This window comes from Anolis carolinensis, chromosome 2 (assembly GCF_035594765.1).
Source record: "Anolis carolinensis isolate JA03-04 chromosome 2, rAnoCar3.1.pri, whole genome shotgun sequence".
NCBI classification, from domain to species: Eukaryota; Metazoa; Chordata; class Lepidosauria; order Squamata; family Dactyloidae; genus Anolis; species Anolis carolinensis.
In genome coordinates this window covers 34,556,044-34,579,588 of record NC_085842.1, presented here as the reverse complement: position 1 = coordinate 34,579,588, position 23,545 = coordinate 34,556,044, and the positions used below count along the sequence as shown (strand labels likewise).

Sequence of the window (23,545 nt, the reverse complement as noted above, 5' to 3'; positions counted from 1 at the left end):
CCCACTGGGCTGCTGACCTCACACATCATTTTGTGTGATCTGCATCCAGGTAACATTAGAAAAAATATTGGTGTAGGGACACAAAGGGGGCAAGTAACACTGGAGATGTGGCAAATACTGAATTTGTTGGATGTAGAGAATCCGAGGATACAGGGTTGACTGTATATTGTTTCTGCAGCAGAGTCAGGCTTATAGAGGCTTACCCTGTTCACCATGTCTTCTGTGTGATGGATATCGCTGGCTGCATCACGGATGGCTTTCTCGGCAGCATTTTGGGCACGTTTGGCATCATCGAGGGCCTTCTTCACCGATTGAGCTGCATTCTTTACACCTTCTGCTCGAGCACTGGAGGGGGAGATTTTTTCATATATAAATACAGCCCTTTGCCCTCACCAGCAAGTCTAGCACTAACATTAGATTCCCAAAACATTGAGGTTATAGTTCTCTTCATGCATTATTCGATTGATTTATTTGTTGCATTTGTATGCCACCTTTCTCTCAAAGTGGGAGATTTGACATGGTTTTCAAAACAATTAAAAATATTATGAGCTTTTAACCAGTATCACTGAGGCCCCATCTACATTGCCATATACAGTAGAGTCTCACTTATCCAACACTCGCTTATCCAACGTTCTGGATTATCCAATGCATTTTTGTAGTCAATGTTTTCAATACATCGTGATATTTTGGTGCTAAATTCGTAAGTACAGTAATTACTACATAGCATTACTGCATACTGAACTACTTTTTCTGTCAAATTTGTTGTTAAACATGATGTTTTGATGCTTAATTTGTAAAATCATAACCTAATTTGATGTTTAATAGGCTTTTCCTTAATCCCTCCTTATTATCCAACACATCCGCTTATCCAACGTTCTGCCGGCCCGTTTATGTTGGATAAGAGAGACTCTACTGTAATAGTTTCAGAATGTAATTTAACTTCTTGAACTGCATTATATGCTAGTGCAAACTCATACTGTATAATCCAGTTCAAACTGCATTTTGAAACTGCATAATATGGCAGTGTAGATGACCTTCAATTGACTTTAATCAATAAAGCTTCAGTTACAGTTGCAGTGCACCTTGCATTAGTGAATATGAGAGAGATATGAAACTAAACATTCATTTCTCATATGTGATCCCTTCTTGAGCATCTCACTGGCCACAACTGGACCGCAAGGCTGTCCATCATCCATTATTGGAAGGCATTCCAGGTGAGGCCTGACCAAAATGGAATAGAGTGGGACTATGACTTTACTTGAACTAGATGCTATTACTGTAATTATTAAGTCTTGAATCGCATTGGCTGTTTTAACTGCTGCATCATCAGTTCAGAATGGTAGGGTCCTAAACCAACTTTCCTGCACCTCTTGCCCGCCAGCTGGCATGGCTATGGGATATGAGTGATGTCCCAATTCATCTACAGCTCACTAGGTCTCTTAGCCCTTTCTGAATAGTGTGTTGCTGCTTATGAGGAGCAGATGGTTCAACCCAATTGTGTCTTGCCCTTGCCCAAAATATTATCACCATCATCACCATATTTATTTCTACTCTGTCTTTCTCCTCATGGGGACTCAAAGTGACATACAATAATACGACACAACCCAATACATTTTAAAACATGGCAAATACAAAAATAAAAAAACCAGAAATCATTCTTGTTATTGTTATAAATTACAATACTGTTAAGATACATAAAATATTCATATGATTAAAATTACAATTAAAACTATTCTCTCCCCCGCCCGCACACATAGCACCTCCAACAGTGTGCCCGTCATTTTCCCAGGCCTAGAACAGCAGTTTTAACAGCTAGCTGCAGAAAATCCTGCCGATCGAAAGGTTGGCAGTTTGAGCCTGGGTCGGGGTCAGCACCCACCGTCAGCCCCAGCTCACCTCTGCCCGCCTAGCAGATCAAAAGCAGAAATGTGAGTAGATAAATAGGTACCGCTTTTAGCAGGGAGGCAATGAAAGGCCTCCTTAAGGACATCAACGGGAGGACGTCTAAGGACAACAAAGCTCCTCAGCATGGAAGATGGAGCAACAGCACCCCCCATGGCCGGAGTTGAACACAGCCTCCAAGATGCCGGAAATAAGATGGGAAATGCCTTTACCTCTGTTTGCATATTGTCTGTCCTGGTTAATTGTGTAACAGCATTGAATGCTTGCCGTATGTGTGTTCTGTAATCCGCCCTGAGTCCCTTGGAGAGATAGAGCGGAATATAAGTAAAGTACATCCAGGCATCACCTGGGCAACCTCCTTGCAGACGGCTAATTCTCTCACACCAGAAGTGACTTGCAATTTCTCAAGTTGCTCCTGACACAAAAAAAACATCATTCCCCCAAATGTCTTCACATACTCTTTCACATACTCACTTGGCCCGGCGTGCCTCCTTTAGCAGGTCCCCTGCCACACGGACATCCCCTGCCGTTTGGTTCAAGATGGCATCCACATTGGCCAAGCTGCTGACACGCTCCTTGATCTGCTCAGCAAGATGGTGGATTTGAGCAGGAGATGCTGGGATGGAGAGTTCCAGCACACGGGAAGCTACCAGAGCAATGCTGTCAGGATCTGCCCCCTCAACTGTGTGAAGAAGGGATTGTCAGTGCTTGGAATGTGTAGCATAACAGCCATCCTCTCTTCTCCCCTAGGCAATCCAGACCCCTAGGCAATTCGGACTCCCATAGATACCAAACATCTGTGGATACTTCAGTCCCATTATATGCAATGGTGCGGTAAAATGGCTTCACTTATTTTTAATGCCAAAATAACTTACTCAAAATGCCCCCAAAAAGGGCACAGGGCAGCAGCAGACGTAGTAGAAAGACCTACGAGCCACTTGCTTCTGCCTTGCAATGCAACCTTTCCACCACAAAGGCAGAAAGGGCCAGCTGATGTCCTCCTATGGTGGATTCAAATATATAAAACAGAACATTTGAATTTCTCGTGGCTTGAATCCATAAATTGTGAGTCCTCTGAGATGGTACGCCCACTGTGGAATATTTTACACGATCTGCCTGGACAGAAATTCCTTTGCTGAGATGGGAGTGAAGGTGGGGAAATGCACATACATAGTGTACATATTTCTGGCCTCCTGATGGCGCAGTGGGTTAAACCACTGAGCTGCTGAACTTGCAGACCAAAAGGTCAGCGGTTCGAATCCGGGGAGTGGGGTGAGCTCCTGCTGTTAGCCCCAGCTCCTGCCAACCTAGCAGTTTGAAAACATGCAAATGTGAGTAGATCAATAGGTTCCGCTTCTGCGGGATGGTAACGGCGCTCCATGCAGTCATGCCAGCCACATGACCTAAAAGGTGTCTACGGACAACGCTGGTTCTTTGGCTTAGAAATGGAGATGAGCACCAATCCCCAGAGTTTGACACGACTAGACTTAATGTCAAGTGGGAACCGTTACCTTTAGTGTACATATTTAATCAGTAAAATAATGTAAAAGGTATGGAAGAAAGACTGTCTGATCTTGAACTTACGATTCAGGAATCCTTTGATTTGTTGGATGAGATCTCTCAGGTCTTTATTAGAGCGCTCCAGCCGGGCTTTGGTGGCATTGGCATTCTCCAAAGCCGCCTGTGCTCTCTGTTTTGCCTCTCCTGCCCGGGCCTTTGCTTCAGCCACCTGCCAGCAAGACAGAAGATGCCATGGTCAGCCAGCAGGGGGCAGCAGAGGCACAAGGATTTAGGGATCATGAACATGGGCGTGTAATGCAAACCCCAAACCCATGAAGGAGCCATCCATTTACTGTCCAGTTAAAATAAACAAAACACATCATGCAAGCTTTCAAAGCTCTACTGGCTCCTTCATCCAGTAAAAGATGTAAAATGCTGAAGATGTAAAAAGATGTTGAAATGAATGATAGGCATCAAAACATTTGGACTTTTCTGATGGAACATTACATGCTGTAGAAAGGTTTGGTATCAATAACAGTATATGAGTTTATTGTAGGAAACTGGAGAGAAATTATGCAGGGTGCTCAGTTAAAAATTCAAAAAGGTAAAAGGTAATCCATCTCATATAAAAGTGTAGATAGACACCTAACTTTGTTAGGAGAGTCCCTAATGCTGACTCCCATGTTTGTGTGTAAGGCATTATGATGCTTCCTAAGGCATACTAAAGATTTCTGGATGAAGGCAAGATGGCATCGGCATGATAGGACGGGCTCTGGAATTTATTTATTTTTTTGTACTCCCTCTCCTTAAAATGGGGAATAGAAAACACAACAGGACTAGCCCCAAGTCAACAACACATCATAAGGCTTCCAAACAACTGAAAATTGACGAACTCTTCAGGGAGGATACCTGAGTTAAACACCCTGTTTGAAATTACTACTGATAACAACACTACTCCCTTAATTCTTCATGATAAAGCTAATGAGCCTGTGTCAGTAGCCTTTGATAACAACTTGGCTGTATATCATGAAGAAGTGTCCTTGGAGTCAAATGAAACAAAAGCATCAGAAGAGAATTCCCTCATTACCGAGATAAAACAACAGGGCAAACAATTACCCTGGACCTTGTTATGAACCAATGTCTACTTACAGCCCACACTGTTGTTTCTATCTTTGAATGGCTAGAAAAAATTGCAGAACAATTGGAGCTTCTTAAACTTGCTGTTGACTACTTCACTCAGAAAAGTTATAGGGAAGAGGGAGCAAGCTTGTTTTCTGCTGCCCTGGAGACTAGAGCGTGGAACAATGGCTTCAAACAACAGGAAAGGAGATTCCACCTGAACATTAGGAAGAACTTCCTCACTGTGGGAAGAGCTGGTCAGCAGTGGAACTCTCTGCCCCAGGAGTGTGGTGGAGGCTCCTTCTTTGGAGACTTTTAAGTGCGAGTGCTTTGCATGCAATTTTCCTGCTTCTTGGCAGGGAGTTGGACTAGATGGCCTACGAGGTCTCTTCCAACACTAGGATGCTAGCATTCTATGAAAAAGATACATTTAAAAGAAAGTTCAGCTAAAGATAACAGCATGAGGACCAGAGAGGAGGAGAATATGGTGCATGAAAATGCCTCTAGGGACTCCTCCATAATACCTAGTAAGGAGGTACAAAAACGTAACGGCAATTCTACAAGCAAATCAAACGATGCTGCACATTGCCCACATTGGAATAAATAAGGGCAAATTGAATTCATTTAGAGCTATCAGAACTTCTTTGAGCCAGCTATTACACATATATCCACATATTATCGATATGCTTACAGTGGAGTGGCTTCCCAGAGTGTCGGCTCATGACAAGATTCTGATATTGTTAGATGACAATTCCCAACATGCTGTTGAAGATGAAACTCTTTCTGTCCAGTTTTCAAGTAACACCAACAAGGGTGTTCTGAGATTTAAGCATCACTTCTTTGATAACTCCTTTGCAGAGTAGTAATTGCATGATAAATCCCAAAGAAACATTTCGCAAGAACATGCTACAGTCCAGCCCAACCAAAACTCCTAGTACCCTAACAGAGAAGCAGCCTTTGGACCTAAGTAAGCCAATATTGCTTGTAGATTGAACCACCTTAAGAACATGATGTTTAATATCAGGGACCTGGCTGAACTATTAATGGGCTTGGTTCCCTCTGCTGAGCCCCCCCCCCCCCCCCGCTATGAGGGATTTGGCTGGGGACTCTGCTGACACGTATCTAACAACGAATGAGGACAACATCACAACTATTAGTCCAGTGCACCCCCCTGAAACCTAGGAGGGAAAATCAGATACCTCCAATACATGAATTGCCACCCAACCAAAAAGCCTCTGCTCAGACTAAACTTCTGGGCTGTGGCATAGCACTGTGAGTTAACCTCTAGCTACAGAAGATCTTGCTGACCAGGTCAGCAAGCTGTAGGCAGGGTGAGCTCCTGCTGTAAGCCCACCTTCTGCCTGCTTAGCAGTTCGAAAACAGCAATGTGAGTACATAAATAGGTACTGCTGTTAGCAGGGAGGAAAAAGATGCCCCTAAAAACATGCTGGTGGTCTGATCAGGAAGATGTCTATGAACGGCAAAGCTCCTCGGTGTGGAAGAATGGAACAACAACACCTCCCCATAGTCGAGTTGAGCACAGCCTCCAGATGCCGGAGATGGAAAAAAGAGGGAAGCCTGCCTCTGTGTATGTACTGTTTTGTCTTTATCAATTGTATAATGGCATTGAAAGTTTGCCATATATGTGCCTGTAATCTGCTCTGAGTCCCTTTGGAGAGATAGAGCAGAATATAAATAAATTATATTATCATTATTATTCCAAATAATGGTAATGACTCCTACCTATTTACACCAGTGTGACAATTACATCTGATAAAATTTCTGGAAAGGAGGGGAAAGTGACATCAACTTGCAGGCAGGAAGCAAAAACACTTCTAGGAAAGTGAAAAATAAGACAGAAGGCATGCAGCCCAGGGTTTCCTTTATAAGTGTTTGTGCTTCTTCACCTCCAACATCTAAATCTAATCTAATCTAAATCTAAGCTAAATCTATCTAATCTAAATCTAAATCTAAATCTAATCTAATCTAATCTAATCTAAATCCATAATAAAAGTGAAAACCCGTATGTGTGTATGTGGCACGCATGTCCACTCACACAGACAGCCTCCAGCCTCCACAAACAGGCTTCCCACTGCTCAAAAGCTAGCAAGTCACTACTTTGCACTGACATTGAGGTTACAGCAAGCACCATGAACATGTAGCCCAGCCCCTGCCAATGTCCTCCCCAAACATTACAAACCACCACCCAAGGAATGCTTTCATTTGGGAACAATTTCATCCTACATTTTGCTATTTCTTCCACCACAGGCAGGCATCCCAGGGTTCTCCATTGCTGTGGAATTTGCATGACCCCGCCTACTCCCCTTCCCTTTCCAATCTGTCTGCAAAACAAACCACAAAATTGAGCTGCAAACTAAACTTACTGCAGGAGTTTGGGAGATTGAAGTTGTAGTTTAGCCTGCATCAGGTCAGACCATTGTGACTCCTACTGGGGAATTTATAGAAGTTATAGTTCACCTACACCCAGAACGCTATAAACCCAAACAATGATGGGTCTGGACTACATTTGCTATCCATACCTGATATGTCTAGATTTGAATACTGGGGGGTTTGGAGGGGAATTCTCCTGGAGATTTGGGAGTAGTAGGTACTGGGATTTATAGTTCATCTACAATTGAACCCCACCGATCATGGACCAGGACCAAACTTGGCACACAGGGTCCCCATAACCAATACAACATATTGGACAGGTTTGGGGGAAAGGGACTTATAGTTCATCTGCATCCAGATAAACAGTGACCCCCACCGACAATGCACTGGGACTAGACTTCGCGCACAGAAACCTCATGACCAACTGAACATACTGCAGGGGTTTGTGGGAATGGGCCTTGATTCTGGGAGTTGTACTTCACCTATATCCAAAGACCACTGAACCCAGCCAATGATGGATCTGGACCATACTTGGCATACACACCCAAAATGGCCAACTTTGAATACTGGCAGGGTTTGGGGAGGATTGACCCATGATTCTGGGAATTGTAGTTCACCTACTCTAAACAGAATACACAGCATTCAAAGACAAATAATGCCTTTTCCCAATAACCCGGGCACCCCCGGGTCCCCAAGCTAGTATACTATACAAAACACATCCTGCATCTTGAGTTCCTAGGCCATGCTGTTTTCCTCAAAGGTTACCTGACGCAGCAGGGTATCCACATCGACCACGGCACGGCGTAGCTCCCCCTCTGCATGGCGGGCCCGGTCCAGGGCATTATCAGCTGTGGCCACAGCCCCATTACAGTTGAGTCCCCCACAGTGACGCTGGCCATCTTCATCTCGGCAGCCGGCTCCCCCACAGGGGCTGTTGGCGCAGGGGACATCCCCTGGGGCCCCACATACCTGGGAGGAGGAGCAAAGCGCAGAATGGTTGATGCTGTCATCAACACAATTTCCAATTGCCCACCACAAACAGATTTTCCCTCTTTGGGTGGGCATTTTAGGAAGCCTGCAATTGCATATTCTACTTGCATGACAGGGGTTTGGATCAGATGGCCCTTTTGATCCCTCCCAGCATTAAGAATTTAAAGTTCTATGATTGTGCGACCATACTGGTTTCATTTTAAAAAACACCTGAAAGCAACACAAGGCATGAGACCACTGCTTTGTTTAAAGAGAAATCCATTCATCTAGCTATCTTATCTATTTAAAATCTAGCGTGAGCTGCAAAGAGGTCAGTGTCCTATATGTGGCTTAGGTGTTGCTTCCCCAGTACATAAAATCCTTACCTTAACTTCATTTGTTGCAGTGTATTGTCAAGTCATTGCAAACTTATGGCAACCCTAATGCAAACCTACCACAGGGGTTTCTTGGGACAATTTGTGCAGAGGGGGGCTTTCCATTGCCTCCTTCTGAGCTTGAGAGAGTGACTTGCCCAAGGTCACCTACTGGATTGCATGGTTGTGTTTCCCAGAGTGCATCTACACTGTAGAATTAATGCAGCTAACACTACTATAGCTGCCATGGCTCAATGCTGTGGCATCCTGCAATTGGTAGTTAGGTGAGGCACCAGCAATCTTTGGCAGGGAAGTTAAAGCCCTTGTAAAACTACAGCTTCCATGATCCTATAACACTGAGTTCCACTGGTGTTGAACTGCATTAATTCTACAGTACAGATGCGCTCAAACCACTATGCCACATTAGACTTATCTAGAAAGGGCTTACTATAGCATGATGCAGCCTCTGGTTAAATCCCAGAACCTTTGATTCCTAAATAAATGTGTCCCTACTTTCTACCACTTCTCAGGATGCTGCATTCTCACCCAGTGTCTTGTTTTGTAATTCAGTGTTCCCGCTCATCCTTTTCCCAGCCTCACTCACCTTCTCATTGATCTGGTGCAGGCTCAACCCTGCCACACGGGTCGACAGGTCTGTCAGGCCTCGCCGGTTGGCCGCATTCTGCCGGTTGAAAGCGTCTCTCCGCGTTGTTATCAGGTGTTCTGTGCGACGCCGGGTAGCAGCCGACTGGCTGACGGGGCTGGGCACTGCCAAGGTGGAAGTATTGGCCCGGTGCTCGGCTTCTCGCGACTGCGCATAGGATTGACGGACACTATCGTAGGCACCTGGCCATGACAAAAAGCTGGATCAAGCAGAGATATTGTGTGGGCTTTAAAGCCCTTCAACCAGGCATGGGCAAACTTTGGCCCTCCAGGTGTTTTTGGACTTCAACTTCCACAATTCTTAACAGCTGGTATTCTAATATATGTATTTCATAGAAATACATTTTAATATATGTATTTATGATTATGTGTTTTAAACTATGTGGTGTCCTGCCACAAGGAAAAGCGGGTAAGAAATGAAATAATGTTATAAAATAATAAACAAACACATAAACAACAACAACAACAATAATTGATGAAAAACAACAGGAAAAACTCAGCCGCTATTAGGACCTCAAGATTGAACTGCAAAGACTCTGTCAGAAACCAGTACAGGTGGTCCCGGTAGTGATCGGCACATTGGGTGCCGTGCCAAAAGATCTCAGCCGGCATTTGGAAACAATAGACTTTGACAAAATTACGATCTGTCAACTGCAAAAGGCCACCTTACTGGGATCTGCGCTCATCATCCGAAAATACATCACACAGTCCTAAACGCTTAGGAAGCGTTCGACTTGTGATTTTGTGATATGAAATACAGCATATCTATCTTGTTTGCTGTGCCATACTATGTTGTTGTGTCAATAATAATAATAATGATGATAATAATAATAGCATTATGATTTCACAGTAACTGCCATGGTAATATCCTGTAGGGGATTTGTTGTTTGGTGAGTTCCAGAGCTTTTTGGCTTAGAATTCTAACTATTTTTTCTAAAACTGCAAATCCCAGGTTTCCATAGGATGCCACAACTATTGTGGAATCTCTGCGTCATAACTGCAGAGTGTAAAATGTTCTAATCCTTATTTAGTCAAGAAAAGTAGTTCTCTCTGTTGGAGAGAGAAGATAAAGTAAGAGAGAAAGAAAAAAATAAGGGAAAAATCAATGTAGCTAAAATCTATAAAATAAATGGAGTATATAAATGAAAGGTAACCAAGTTAACTGAGTCAAGTTTTGGGTGTTGCTATGGCTTCAGGTTGAAGGTGCACTGTGAACACTTACCCAAGACATTGGCATTCATAAGGGCCTCAAGCTGACGCGACAGATCTGCCAGGCTGAGGTTGAGCCCCCGAGCGCCACGTTCCAGTGTGCCCAGCGCATGGTTGGCATTGAAGTTCTTGTCTTGAGTGGCTGTGAGAAACCCTTCTAGACGGGTCAGTGTTTCTGTTATATCAGCTATCTCCTGCCTGAGAAGAGGGCACAAATCAGAAAAAAATGAAACCCTTCCATTCTGGGAAAGCTTGATCTATTGCCTGTACTGCTTCTCTTATTCAGGTAGTAGGGCAGGCAGGTTACTACTAGGGACATGACCATAAATTAGGGGTGTGCAACTGTACCAGAAGCTGGGGCAATATTCACCTCTATTCAGACAAGAACATCTAGTATAATGTCAAGTTTTTAACTTTGTTTGCGTTTTTTAAAATACATTATAACTGTACCCTCAATTCACTTCTGACACGAAGTCTGCCTCCCACCTGGATCCACAGCTATTTCTGTAGGCAGCAAGGACTGCACTTTTTATGGATTTAACTTCCAACAATGTTACTTTAAGTTCATTTTATGCAATTCTATCTTTATTTGTAATCAGTTTTTTAGTAGTCAATGCTTTTGTGGTCAATGTCTTCAATACACTGCGATGTTTTGATGCTAAATTTATAAATGCAGTAATTACTACATAATGTTACCATGTATCGAACCGCTTTTCGGTGGATTTGTTGCAAAATATGATGTTTTGGTGCTTAATTTGTAAAATCATAACGTAATTTGATGTTTAATAGGGTTTCCTTTAATCCCTCCTTATTATCCAGTAAATAATTCTATGATTCTATGATTCTATGATCCAACATTTTCGCTTACCCAAGGTTCTGCCAGCCCATTTATGTTGAATAAGCGAGAGTCTACTGTACTTGGATACACCAGAGAGTGAAACTGGCATTTTGTGTACAAAATCTGCCTTTTGTATAGAAACATGACTTTTACCAACAAACTACAATATCATCTCTTATTCCGCTCTCCTTCTTCTCCTAAACTTCAGCCTAATACATCTCCATTGGCTGTTTCCACAGAATCATAGTTGGAAAAAACCACATAGGCCATCCAGTCCAAACCCCTGCCATGCAGGAAAAGCACAGAATACCCCCTGACATTTATACACTTATATATCCCCTGAGCCCCGGTGGCGAAGTGTGTTAAAGCACTGAGCAGCTGAATTTGCGGACCAAAAGGTCCCAGGTTCAAATCCCGGGAGCGGAATGAGCGCCCGCTGTTAGCTCCAGCTTCTGCCAACCTAGCAGTTCGAAAACATGCCAATGTGAGTAGATCAATAGGTACCGCTCCGGCGGGAAGGTAATGGCGCTCCATGCAGTCATGCCAGCCACATGACCTTGGAGGTGTCTACGGACAAAGCTGGCTCTTCGGCTTAGAAATGGAGATGAGCACCAACCCCCAGAGTCAGACATGACTGGACTTAACGTCAGGGGAAAACATTTACCTTTACCTATATCCCCTGACAGATGGCCATCCAACCTCTGTTTTAAAGCCTCCAAAGAAGGGGCTTCCACCACACTCTGAGGCAGAGAGTTCCACAGCTCTTATGGTCAGGAAGTTTTTCCTAATGTTCAGGTGGAATCTCCTTTTCTGTAATTTGATCTCATTGCTCCAAGTTCTAGTTTCCAGGGCAGCAGAAAACAAGCTTGCTCCCTCCTCCTCATCACATTATTTAAAATATTTATACATGGCGATCATGTCTCCTCACAACCTTATCTTCTGTAGGCTAAACATACCCTGCTCTTTAAGCTGCTTCTCATAGGGATTCATGGTCTCCAGACTTTTGATCGTATGAAGACTATCTTTACTCACCTCAACTCATCCATGTTTTGCAAGAGGTGGGTGATGGCACTAGCAGTGGCATTGTGGGCATTAACTATAGTCTGGGCAGCGCTCAGCTTCTCCTGCAGTCGCCGGAAAGGACCCTCAAAAGCGCCGGTGACGCCTGTCTGCTGGAGCTGTTGGGCCCGCTGTACCAGGGCACGGGTGCGGCCAGCCAGATCCTGCACAATGCGATCCCAGTCTCCAAAGCACTTGTGACATGGCTGGCAGGCAGGGAATTCACCAGCAAAGCCACGGGAACACTGGTCGCAGCGCACGCCTGACACGCCTGGGCGGCAGGAACAATGCCCGGTGATGCGGTGGCATTGTGGCTTCTCGATCCCACGAGGGTCACAGTCGCAGACTGCCCACAAAACAGATCTTGTAAATAATGCTAGCAACAAACAATATTAGCAATTATTTCTAATTAATATCTCCTTCTAGATCAAGGCAGGGAGCTAAGATTGAAAACAACAGCAAAACACTAGCTAAAAGAAAACCTATACACGTATATTAAAAAGAATCTGTTCATAATTAAAATATTATAATATAAAAATAATCTTGAAACGGCTAGCAAGAAGAGTATTGGGGGATGCGGTGGCACAATAGGTTAAACCCTTGTGCTGCTGAACTGCTGACCTGAAGGTTGGCAGTTCGAATCTGCAGTACACGGTGAGCTCCCATTGTTAGCCCTTGCTCCTGCTAACCTAGCAGTTTGAAAACATGCAAATGTGAGTAGATAAATAGATACTGCTTTGGTGGGAAACGGCAAAAAGATGCTCTAAGCAGTTATGCCAGCCACACGACCAGAAGATGTCTACAATCACACAGGCTTCTCGGCTTGGAAATAGAGAAGAGCACCTCCCTCCTGATCCAGAAATGAAAGGAAAGCCTTTGCCTTTGTCTGTATATTTGTGTCTCATTGTATTTCATTGTAACAAGGCATTGAATGTTTGCCTCGGTCTGCTGTAATCTGTTCTGAGTCCCCTTGGGGAGAAGGACAAAATATAAATAAAGTGTTATTATTACTGCTGCTGTAAACTCAAGATAGCATATCCAGCTGCTGAATCTCTTCTGGCAGATCATTCCACATCTAGAGGCAGCTAAAGAAAATCTTGTACTGGATTACTAAAGTAAATGTTCCCTAAGGGGCCAGAGTTACAGAGCAGATAGTACTGGGAAAGGTGACCCCATAATCAACACTTTGTACCTGACAGGCATATAGCAAAATGATTTTAATATGTGTTCAGTATGATAACTCCTAAATGTGTCAGTAACTAATCTGACTGCTATGTTCTGAATTGACTGAAGTTTCCATACTGGGCACCAAGGTAATCCCAATATATAGAGTGTATTGGAAAAGTTACCATCTCATTAGATCCTCCAGTTGCAGGAAAGGATCCAGGTGACATACCAGCTGATAGTAAACATTCCTAGACTAATGTATTATTTTATCTATTTCTTTGTGTTAGGAGTGACTTGAGAAACTACAAGTCGCTTCTGATGTGAGAGAATTGGCAGTCAGCAAGGACGTTGCCCAGGGCACGTCCGGATGTTTTGATGTTTAACCATCCTTGTGAGCTGGAGATGACAGAGGGAGCTCACCTGCTCTCCTCGGATTCAAATTGCCGACCTGTCGGTCAAGCAGTCCTGCCGGCACAAGGGTTTAATCTACTGCAACACCACGGGATCATTTTATCTATTGCTAGCAAGGCAATTACGGAGACTAGAGATTCTGTCCCACTCCCAACAACTTTAATTTTGGTAAACTAATGCCACAAGGCATTTCTTCTTGTCCCAATAATAAATATTAGTCACAAATAGCCTGATTGAAAACTAGATCCTACATAGGTAAAGGTTTTCCCCTGACGTTAAGTCTAGTCGTGTCCGACTCTGAGGGTTGGTGCTCATCTCCATTTCTAAGCTGAAGAGCCGGTATTGTCCATAGACACCTCCAAGATCATGTGGCCAGCATGACTGGAAGGAGAGCTGTTTCCTTCCTGCCGGAGCAGTACCTATTGATCTACTCACATTTGCATGTTTTCGAACTGCTAGATTGACAGAAGCTGGGGCTAACGACGGGAGTTCACTCCACTCCCCGGATTCAAACCGCAGACCTCTCGGTCAGCTAGTTCAGCAGCTCAGCGGGTTAATCTGCTGCACCACCGGGGGCTCCCTACCTATCCCTTGTAATTAGTAATAATCTTTGTTAGCAGGTGGACTCGTCATTAATACTTACACTATGCATAATATGGCACAGCCTGAAACTGTATCTTAAATGGTAATGACCTATTCGACCCAAGATGGCATTTCTGAATGTCACGAGAAACTTGACTTCTCAATAAAAACCAAAAGCAACTAAACTAAACCTCCTGTTACCCATATACTTAAGCCAAAGCAAACTGCTGCGTCCTCTCCTTCCTTGTATGTTCTTTCTCATCAATGTCTTTTACTATCTCAACTGCATTGTGATGTTGGTTGACCACGCAAGTCCCAATTTTTATCTATGAAGTATTAGAGAGTAAGATGCTTATTCAAGACCTTGAAGTCTCTCAGTAGTTTGTACAGCTACTCAATTTTAAGGGCCCTTTCACAGTTGTAACATTACTGAGTGTGTCATTTGATGAGGCACTAATGCTTTCTGACTGAGAATTTTTGGTTCCTTTCCCTAAACTTGCTAAAATGTTGGTCTCATCTATTTGGTAACGATGCTCACCTCTGCACTGCTGATTTGGTTCACCCCAGTGGTTCTCCTGGCATTCTGAACAGGTTTGGCCTCCAAAACCTGGTCGACATTGGCACTGCCCTGTAAACTATAAAACAGGTTAATTTAGAAATACAGCATCAGAGTTCTCCTATCCAAGCCCTTGTAAACCATCTATCCCACAGCAAAGTGAGATTGAGGGCCCTTCCATACAGTCATATAACCCAGAATATCCAGGCAGATAATCTACAACAGTGGTTCTCAACCCGGGGTCCCCAGATGTTTTTGGCCTACAATTCAGAGAAATCCCAGCCAGTTTACCAGCTATTAGGATTTCTGGGAGTTGAAGGCCAAAAACATCTGGGGACCCCAAGTTGAGATCTACAATATCTGCTTTGAACTGGATTATCTGAGTCCACACTGCCATATAATCCAGGTCAATGTGGATTTTATACAGCTGTGTGGAAGGGGCCTGAATGTGTCATTATGAAAATATAGAGGGAAATATACATGACCTAGTTGGATGATGACAACGTGTTGCTAAAGGTTTTCATGGCCAGAATCACTGGGTTGCTGTGAGTTTTCCGGGCTGTATGGCCATGTTCCAGAAGCATTGTCTCCTGACGTTTTGCCCAAATCTATGGCAGGCATTCTCAGAGGTTGTGAGATCTGTTGGGAACTAGGCAACTGGGGTTTATATATTTGTGGAATGTCTAGGAGAAAGAACTCTTGTCTGTTTGAGGCAAGTGTGGATGTTGCAATTGGTCACCTTGATTAGCATTAAATTGCCTTGCAGTTTTAAAGCTTGGCTGCTTCCGGCCTGGGGGAATCCTTTGTTGAGAGGTGTTATCTGGCCCTGATTGTTTCATGTCTGGAATTCCTCTGTTTTCTGAGTGTTCACGGTGGCCAATTGCAACATTCACACCTGCCTCAAGCAGACAAGGGTTCTTCCTCCTACGCTGGACATTCTACAGATATATAAACCCCACTTGCCTAGTTTCCAACAGACCTCACAACCTCTGAGGTTGCCTTCCATAGATGTGGGCGAAACATCAGGAGAGAATGATTCGGGAACATAGCCATACAGCCCGGAAAACTCACAGCAACCCAACAGTAGCTACAATAGTTGTATCAGTAGCCATTGTGGTATAGAAGAGATTCTAGTCCAACCCATTCTGCCATGCAGGACACTCAATCAGAGCACTACAGACAGATAGCCATCCAGCCTTTGTTTTAAAACTTCTTCAAAAGAAGATTCCCAATATATATCCCACTGATAAACAGCTCTCACCATCAGAAAGTTCTTAATGGTTAGGTGGAATTTTGTTTCTTAACATTTGAATCTGCTGCACTGTGCCTAGTCTCCACACCAGTAGAAAACAAGTTTTCCCCTCCTCAATGTGACATCATTTCCAATATTAAACCATGGCTATAATTTTCTCTCTTCTCTAAGCTAAATATACCTAGCTCCCTAAACCAGTCCTCATAGGGCTTAGATTCGATACTTTCCATAGCTTTTTCCAGCTTCTCAATATTCTTATTGAATTGTGGTGATGGAATTCTTCCCATAAACAATCCCACATGTATCTTACACAGCATCTTTACCACATATATGTCTCATCCATCCCACAAGAAGCTCAAAGCTGGGTTTATGCACCGGGGCCGCAATAGCGCAGCAGATTAAACTGCTAGCTTTAGGAAATCTGTTGACCAGAGAGTTGGCAGTTTGAAGCCGCAGGTTGGGGCGAGCTCCCAACTGTCAGCTCTAGCTTTTGAAAGCATGCAATGCAAGTAGATCAATAGGTACTGCCTCAGCGGGAAGGTAAAAGAGCGCCCCGAGCAGATATGCAAAACATGCTGGCAACATGATTGGAGATATCTACAGATAACAGGCTCCTCGGCATGGAAAAATAGAACAAGAGAACGTCCCCATGGCCAGAGTTGAGCATCGCCTCCAGACGGTCAAGATGAAAAATGGGGGAAGACCTTTATCTCTGCCTGTGTATTGTATGTTGTTGTGTAAAAGGCACTGAATGTTTGCATTATATGTGTTCTGTAACCCACTCTGAGACCCTCTGGGGAGACAGAGCAGAATATAAATAAGGTGTATTATTATTATTATTATTATTATTATTATTATTATTATTATTATTATTATTATTATTAGTCCTCACCCCCATTTTAAGCTTAGAACTTCATGGCCAAGTGGGGAATTGAACCCAACTCTGCCTACTTCTAGTCTGACATGCTAACCACCCTACCACACAAGGACCCTGCTCTGAGCACTGGATCTGTTTCTCTTACAGTAGAGTCTCACTTATCCAACATTCACTTATCCAACGTTCCGGATTATCCAATGCATTTTTGTAGTCAATGTTTTCAATACATCATGATATTTTGATGCTAAATTCGTAAATACAGTAATTACTACGTAGCATTACTGCATATTGAGCTACTTTTTCTGTCCAATTTGTTGTATAACATGATGTTTTGGTGCTTAATTTGTAAAATCATAACCTAATTTGGTGTTTAATAGGCTTCTCCTTAATGTTTCCTTATTATCCAACATATTGGCTTATCCAACGTTCTGCTGGCCCGTTTATGTTGGATAAGTGAGACTCTACTGTATTTCCAGTTTTGCATTTTCCTGGGCATTCTCTGCCTTGCCTGAGTGTAGCCTCACCTGATTGCAAGCAGAGCTGAGTGAGTACTGAGGGTGGCAATCACACGGCTGGCAGCCCTGTCCACTGGCTATGTTCCAGAAGTTGGGGGCACAATGGTCACAGTTCTGTCCTTGGACGTTGGGCAGGCACCGACACTGCCCACTGTACCGCTCACATTGACATTGGTCTCGTGATGGACACTCACTGCGCGCTGTGCCCAGGAAGTTACAGGAGCATCCTACAGAAGGGAAAGAGAAAGGACCACAATCAGATATGTCCACTTAGCCAAATAATAGTTTAGATATTTATGTATAAGTTTAGAAATTGTAGTCAAAATATCAATCCAAAAAACTTGGGTTGACCTTTCCATGGGCCAATGTAAGTACTTTACCTAAACTCTGAGTAGAAAAAGGTGAGAACTGAGTCCATCTTGTGAGAATCTAAAAGAAACACTGGCCCCTTCCATTCTCTCAGCACTTCTTTAAAGGGAAGTGCCAAAGAGCTACCATTATTTATTTATTAGCGACATTTATATCCCACCCTTCTCACCCCTAAGGTGACTCAGGGCGGCTTACAAGTTATATATACATACAATATATTATATTATTAGTATAGCACAATATAAGCATTACATAAGCATTATATAGTATTATATTGTACTATACGACTATATTGCAATATTATTAGTAACATTGCATGTAATATACAAATACAATTATAACATTGTATTATTATTATTATTACATTGTATTACATCATAATATTATTATCAATATTATATGTATATACAATACAGGGTGGCTTACAAGTTATATATACAGTAGATACTCACTTATCCAACATAAACAGGCCGGCAGAATGTTGGATAAGTGAATATGTTGGATAATAAGGAGAGATTAAGAAAAAGCCTATTAAACATCAAAATAGGTTATGATTTTACAAATTAAGCACCAAAACATCATGTTATACAACAAATTTGACAAAAAAGTAGTTCAATACGCAGTAATGTTATGTTGTAATTACTGTATTTACAAATTTAGCACCAAAATATCATGATGTATTGAAAACATTGACTACAAAAATGTGTTGGATAATCCAGAATGTTGGATAAGTGAGACTCTACTGTACATACAATATATTATATTATTAGTATAGCACAATATAAGCACTACATAAGCATTATATATTATTATATTGTACTATATGACTATATTGCAATATTATTAGTAACATTGCATGTAATATACATATACAATTATAATATTGTATTATTATTATTATTATTATTATTACATTGTATTACATCATAATATTATTATCAATATTATATGTATATACAATACAGGGTGTTTGAAAAAACTCCCTATTCACCATTTAATTTAAATGTTGAATAGGGAGTTCTTTATCAAACACCCTGTATATTATAATATTAGTATAGTATAATATGAGTATTATATATTATTATATTGTTAAATTGATACAGGAGACATGGTGCCATTGCCACCATTTTCCAAGCCAGGCAAGAGTAGAGAGGTGTTGGTTTTTCTTTTTGGGCCCTTCCAGACAGGCCCTATATCCCAGGATCTGATCCCAGGTTTTCTGTTTATCCCAGATTATCTGGCAGTGTGGACTCATATAATCCAGTTTAAAGCAGAAAACCTGGGATTATATCCTGGGGTATAGGGCCTTTCTGGAAGGGCCTTTAGATTCTCCTCGAATGAACTAGGCTCCTGCCTTTTGCTAAGAGAAGGGGATGGTTTCTCTGTTTTTTAAGAGAAGAGTTAATGCCATGGCTGTCATGCTCTTGGGCTCTCTCAGTATCATGTCTGAGGCTTATTTAAACACACACAAAGTATGCCAAGACCATATTTACTTAAAAAGAAAATTAATCTTGAGTCTTGTGAGATCTGGCTACAATAACACAATTGCAGCACAGAGCCAGAGTAATGATGAACATAATGTAAGGTCACGAGTCGAATTCATGAAGACAAGCTCAGTACTACAAAGTCTGGTCAGGAACAATAATGAACAATAACCAAGGTTGCAGTCCAATAGTCAGATACCAGGTGTTCACTTACCAGAGTTCATAAAACATGACCAAGACTTCCTGACTTTGATTTATGGACTTGGACTTCAGTTTGTATCCCTGACTATCTGGCTTGACTTTGGAACCCTGACTTTGGTTTGTACTCCCAAACCAGATAGTCAGGGATACAAACTGATTCCAAGTCCATAAATCAAAGCCAGGAAGTCACTACAGAAGTCAGAGTCAAGAATTTAGGATACAACAGGGCCCAGAACAAGATTACAGAAACTTAGGTCCAGAATTATAACCCAAGAGCAGCAGAATCAAGATCCAAGACGAGAGTATCAAGGTACGACATTATCTGCTACCAAAGAGCTATCTCTTCCAGAACCCCTTTTATCATGAGATATCAGCTGATGCACATTTCAGCAAGCCACCACAGATAATCCCAGAAGTTTATACGCTTTCCTTGATGAGGAGGTCCGATTAACCCCTTCCATGCTTGCTGCAATACAGAGAAAAGTCCTCTGCTGGAGACTTACCTCCAGCAGCAGCTGAGCTGAGCCAGGTAAACTGCTGGCCATGACATTACCCTAACTTTTATCATTGTTTCGAGCCTCTTTAGATTAAAAAAAATCATATATAAACACAACAACACTTTAAAAAAGGAACCATTCCAGTATATGAGTAAAAAGACAAAATCTCTTTCTAAATACCTGGCTGGGAAAATTGTAGCGGCCAGGTACAACTAACCCTGGAAAGCGGCATTGGCATTTTCCCCTTTCTGCAGAATGACTCCTTACTTATCCAGGAGTCATATCCAATTTTTGGCCCCCAAACCAACTCTTGACTTATACATGAGGTCAATTTATATACAAGAATATAGGATAAATATTAAGGAAATGGAAGAAATGTGCCTCGCGGGCACAAGCCCTCCTCACAGCAAGATACTCACGGCGGCAGGTGCGTCGTGTGGCATCCCCATAATAGCCCCCTTGGCAGAACTGACACTGGTCCCCCTCAGAGTTGTAGAGGCATCGGAGGCATTGGCCCGTCCGTCGATCACAAGAGGTTGGGTCGCCCACATCAATGTTGTTATTACAAGCACAGGGCTGGCATCGACCCCTAGCCTGCCAAGGGTTGCCATAATAACCGGGTGCACACTCATCACAGCGGGGGCCTGTGCAAAACAAGGAGGTAACATTTGGGATGGTTTGGAATTAATAGCAGCAAGCCCTAAGCTTCCCCACAATATACATAAACACACATGCTTTATAACCCAAGGCCACCAGAACTTAGACTTAACCTATTTTCTACAACTCCTAGAACTGCTATAGTCCAAAAAAGTATTTCTAGAACCTGCCAGAGACCCATCTCAGCCAAATATGGGAATAGTGTCAAAATCAAGGGAAGCCAGTGTCTTTGATCAGACCTCCCCTGGAATAATGCTGTGTCTAGTTCTTGGCACCACAATTCAATGACAAGCTGGAACATATCCAGAGAAGGACAACCAAAATGATCAAAGGTTTGGAAACCAAGCTGTGTGAGATACGTCTGAGGCAGCTTGGTATGTTTAGCTTGGAGAAAAGATGGCAGAGAGGGGACATGATGTTTAAATATTGGAACACATGTCATATTGAAGATGGAGCAAGCTTGTTTTCTACTACTCTGAAAACTAGGACACAGAGCAATGGATTCAAATTGCAGGAAGAGTTTCTACCTAAGCATTGTTGGAAATAACAACTTTCTCAAGTCTCCACTAGTTATATGTTGTGTATATAAATTCAGATTGCGGTGTATTGGTATGTAATTTTATTGTAACTCTTTGTTCTAGGAGGGGTTGCAGACCATGTGATCAGATCTGGGCTTGTTCAGGGCTCAGACTCCATTTTAGAGTAGTTCAGTTTAGATTTCAGTAGGAACAGTATGCTTAGAGATTTCAGGACTATCAGACTAGACAGAGATTCTATTAAACTCTCAGAACAGAGATGCTCTGGACTATGGACTACTGATTCTAAGAAAGATGCCCTGTGTTACCTACACAGAGAAACTACTTCAAATCTACTTGTAACTGGATTGATATGCAAAGTACCTGTATGCTGAATACATGAAGTTTGTGAGTAAATCAACTATGTACATATATGTGTGTGTGTGTTTTGTGCATTGGCATATATTTGTCCTTAACAGAACAAAGAGATATCTAAGTTTATCCGTCGAACAGCTGAGAAACCTAATTGCCTTGCATGAATGCCATTTTCCCAAATAGTTATGATTCTAACAGGTCATGCTTTTACCAAGAAGTTATGGCACAAAAGGTTGCAACTTCCAACAAGATCATGCCTTTCCAAAGATAATAAAACCTCCAAAAGGTTATGGAGATTTCCATTTTGCAAACTGCAGGAGGAGATTCCACCTAAACATTAGGAAGAGTTTCCTGATGGTGAGAGCTGTTCAGCAATGGAACAGGCTACCTCTGAGTGTGGTGCAGTCTCCTTTTCTCGAAGGTTTCAGGAAAAGGCTGCATGGCCATCTTCTGTGAGTGCTTTGTGTGTTTCTGCATGGCTGGGAATTGAATGGGTAGTCCAACTTGATGATTCTGAAACTTTATACTGCCTTGACATGAAGTTCTAAGGTGGGTTTCCACACATCCCAAATACAGACTTCCTTTTGTAGAACCCCACACCCTTTGTAACAGGCCCAGTCTTCTTGTGGCCCCTGCAAGGCAAATGAAGAAAAACCACCTGCCTGTATAGCCTGCCAGACAGCTACATATCACGCTTCCAGAGCGGCTGTCTTGATGGCAAGTGGCAGCAAAATGTCGGCCAGATCCAGGGGCCTCAGGGCAGGGACAGGGGCGACAATGGCCCCCTGAAGCCAGCACTGGATTTCCGTAGTATCCAGAGACACAACTGCATATTTAGGGGAGAAGAAAGAGGTTATTTTTACCAACATGCTATCATATCTCAATATTTTGGATATTTATTTACTTAGTTACCACACTTGTACCCCGTCTTTCTCACCCTGAAGGGGACTCAGGGCGGATTTCCAAAGGCAACAATTTGATACCGCATATACATAAACATATCAATAAATAAACAAATGCATTAAAATCCAAACCAATTAAAACATAAACATTAAGACATCAATTAAAATCACACAATCCAGGTCATATTCTAGGGCCAATCCGAGTCATCATTATGTTATTTATAGTCTCTTATTATATAAAAAGAGCCATGGATTTGTGCAGTCTCAATAATGTTATATTACAAGTAGCAACTAGGAACCATGGTATTCCAGGTTTGTTTTAAAACTATATTTTAGATCTTTACCTTTTAAAAGTACCATATATTTTAGATCTTATGAGTGTCAAAAAGATTTGGAATCTAACGAAGAAAAACTAAATGACAACAAAAGTTTTGGAAAGGGCTTCTAACAATTGGGAGTATCCTGTGCTATAGGAATTTTTCTTCCTCTTCCATGATGCTTGAAGATCCCAGTTGTGTTGGTTCTGTCTCTATGCTGCTTCACTTTCTTATTGCATTCCTCACCCCCTTGCCCTAGTACAATATGGCAATACTAAAAGAAAAAGAAGGATACCTAAGAGATTCCACCATCCTTTCAGGGTACCTGAACAATTGCTACTCCTTGGCTGAAGAATTCCAGAAACTGCCCGCCCCTTCCAAAAGAAACTTTTCCAAATTCTGCTTCAGAATAACTTAGTGATTTCACCTTTGGCATCGATCTCCTTCTGTGTGGCCCCGGCAATGTAAGCAGCTGCCAGTCTGTGGGTCACATTCCTCAGAGCGGCCATTGCACTGGCATGGGCGGCAGTTTGGAAAACCCCAATGGACTGGTTGGCAGTGGTTGCAGCGAAGGCCAAAGGCTCCTGGCCGGCATGGGCACTGTCCACTGAAGTTGTCACAGAAGCCACTTAAGGACCCTTCGGGGCTACACTGGCATGCTGGGAAGTAAATAAACACATGTGCTTTAGGGCTTTCTCAGGACATCTTTATGTCATAATTCTAGGTGAAGGCAGTGTTGCCCTCCAAATCAAATTCAAAACGCTTTTTTATCTGTGTCACAGAAGCAAATTGTGGCCCTAGATTATTTAGAGCAATGGTTCTCAACCTGTGGGTCCCCAGAGGT

General features: G+C 42.5%; 1 protein-coding gene across 1 annotated transcript in view; it reads right to left on the bottom strand.

Annotated features, from left to right (window-relative positions):
• LOC100562869 (laminin subunit beta-2) overlaps positions 1-23,545 on the bottom strand; it is a 73,502-nt gene that overhangs the window by 5,802 nt on the left and 44,155 nt on the right. The window contains exons 19-30 of the mRNA XM_062973773.1: positions 23,129-23,360; positions 22,145-22,308; positions 20,355-20,579; positions 17,394-17,611; positions 14,723-14,819; positions 11,998-12,370; positions 10,141-10,325; positions 8,860-9,101; positions 7,678-7,881; positions 3,487-3,631; positions 2,377-2,584; positions 204-345 (exon numbers count right to left, since the gene is read on the bottom strand). Of these exons, the coding sequence (XP_062829843.1) occupies positions 204-345; positions 2,377-2,584; positions 3,487-3,631; positions 7,678-7,881; positions 8,860-9,101; positions 10,141-10,325; positions 11,998-12,370; positions 14,723-14,819; positions 17,394-17,611; positions 20,355-20,579; positions 22,145-22,308; positions 23,129-23,360 (2,435 nt within the window). The remainder of the gene's footprint in view (positions 1-203; positions 346-2,376; positions 2,585-3,486; positions 3,632-7,677; positions 7,882-8,859; positions 9,102-10,140; positions 10,326-11,997; positions 12,371-14,722; positions 14,820-17,393; positions 17,612-20,354; positions 20,580-22,144; positions 22,309-23,128; positions 23,361-23,545) is intronic.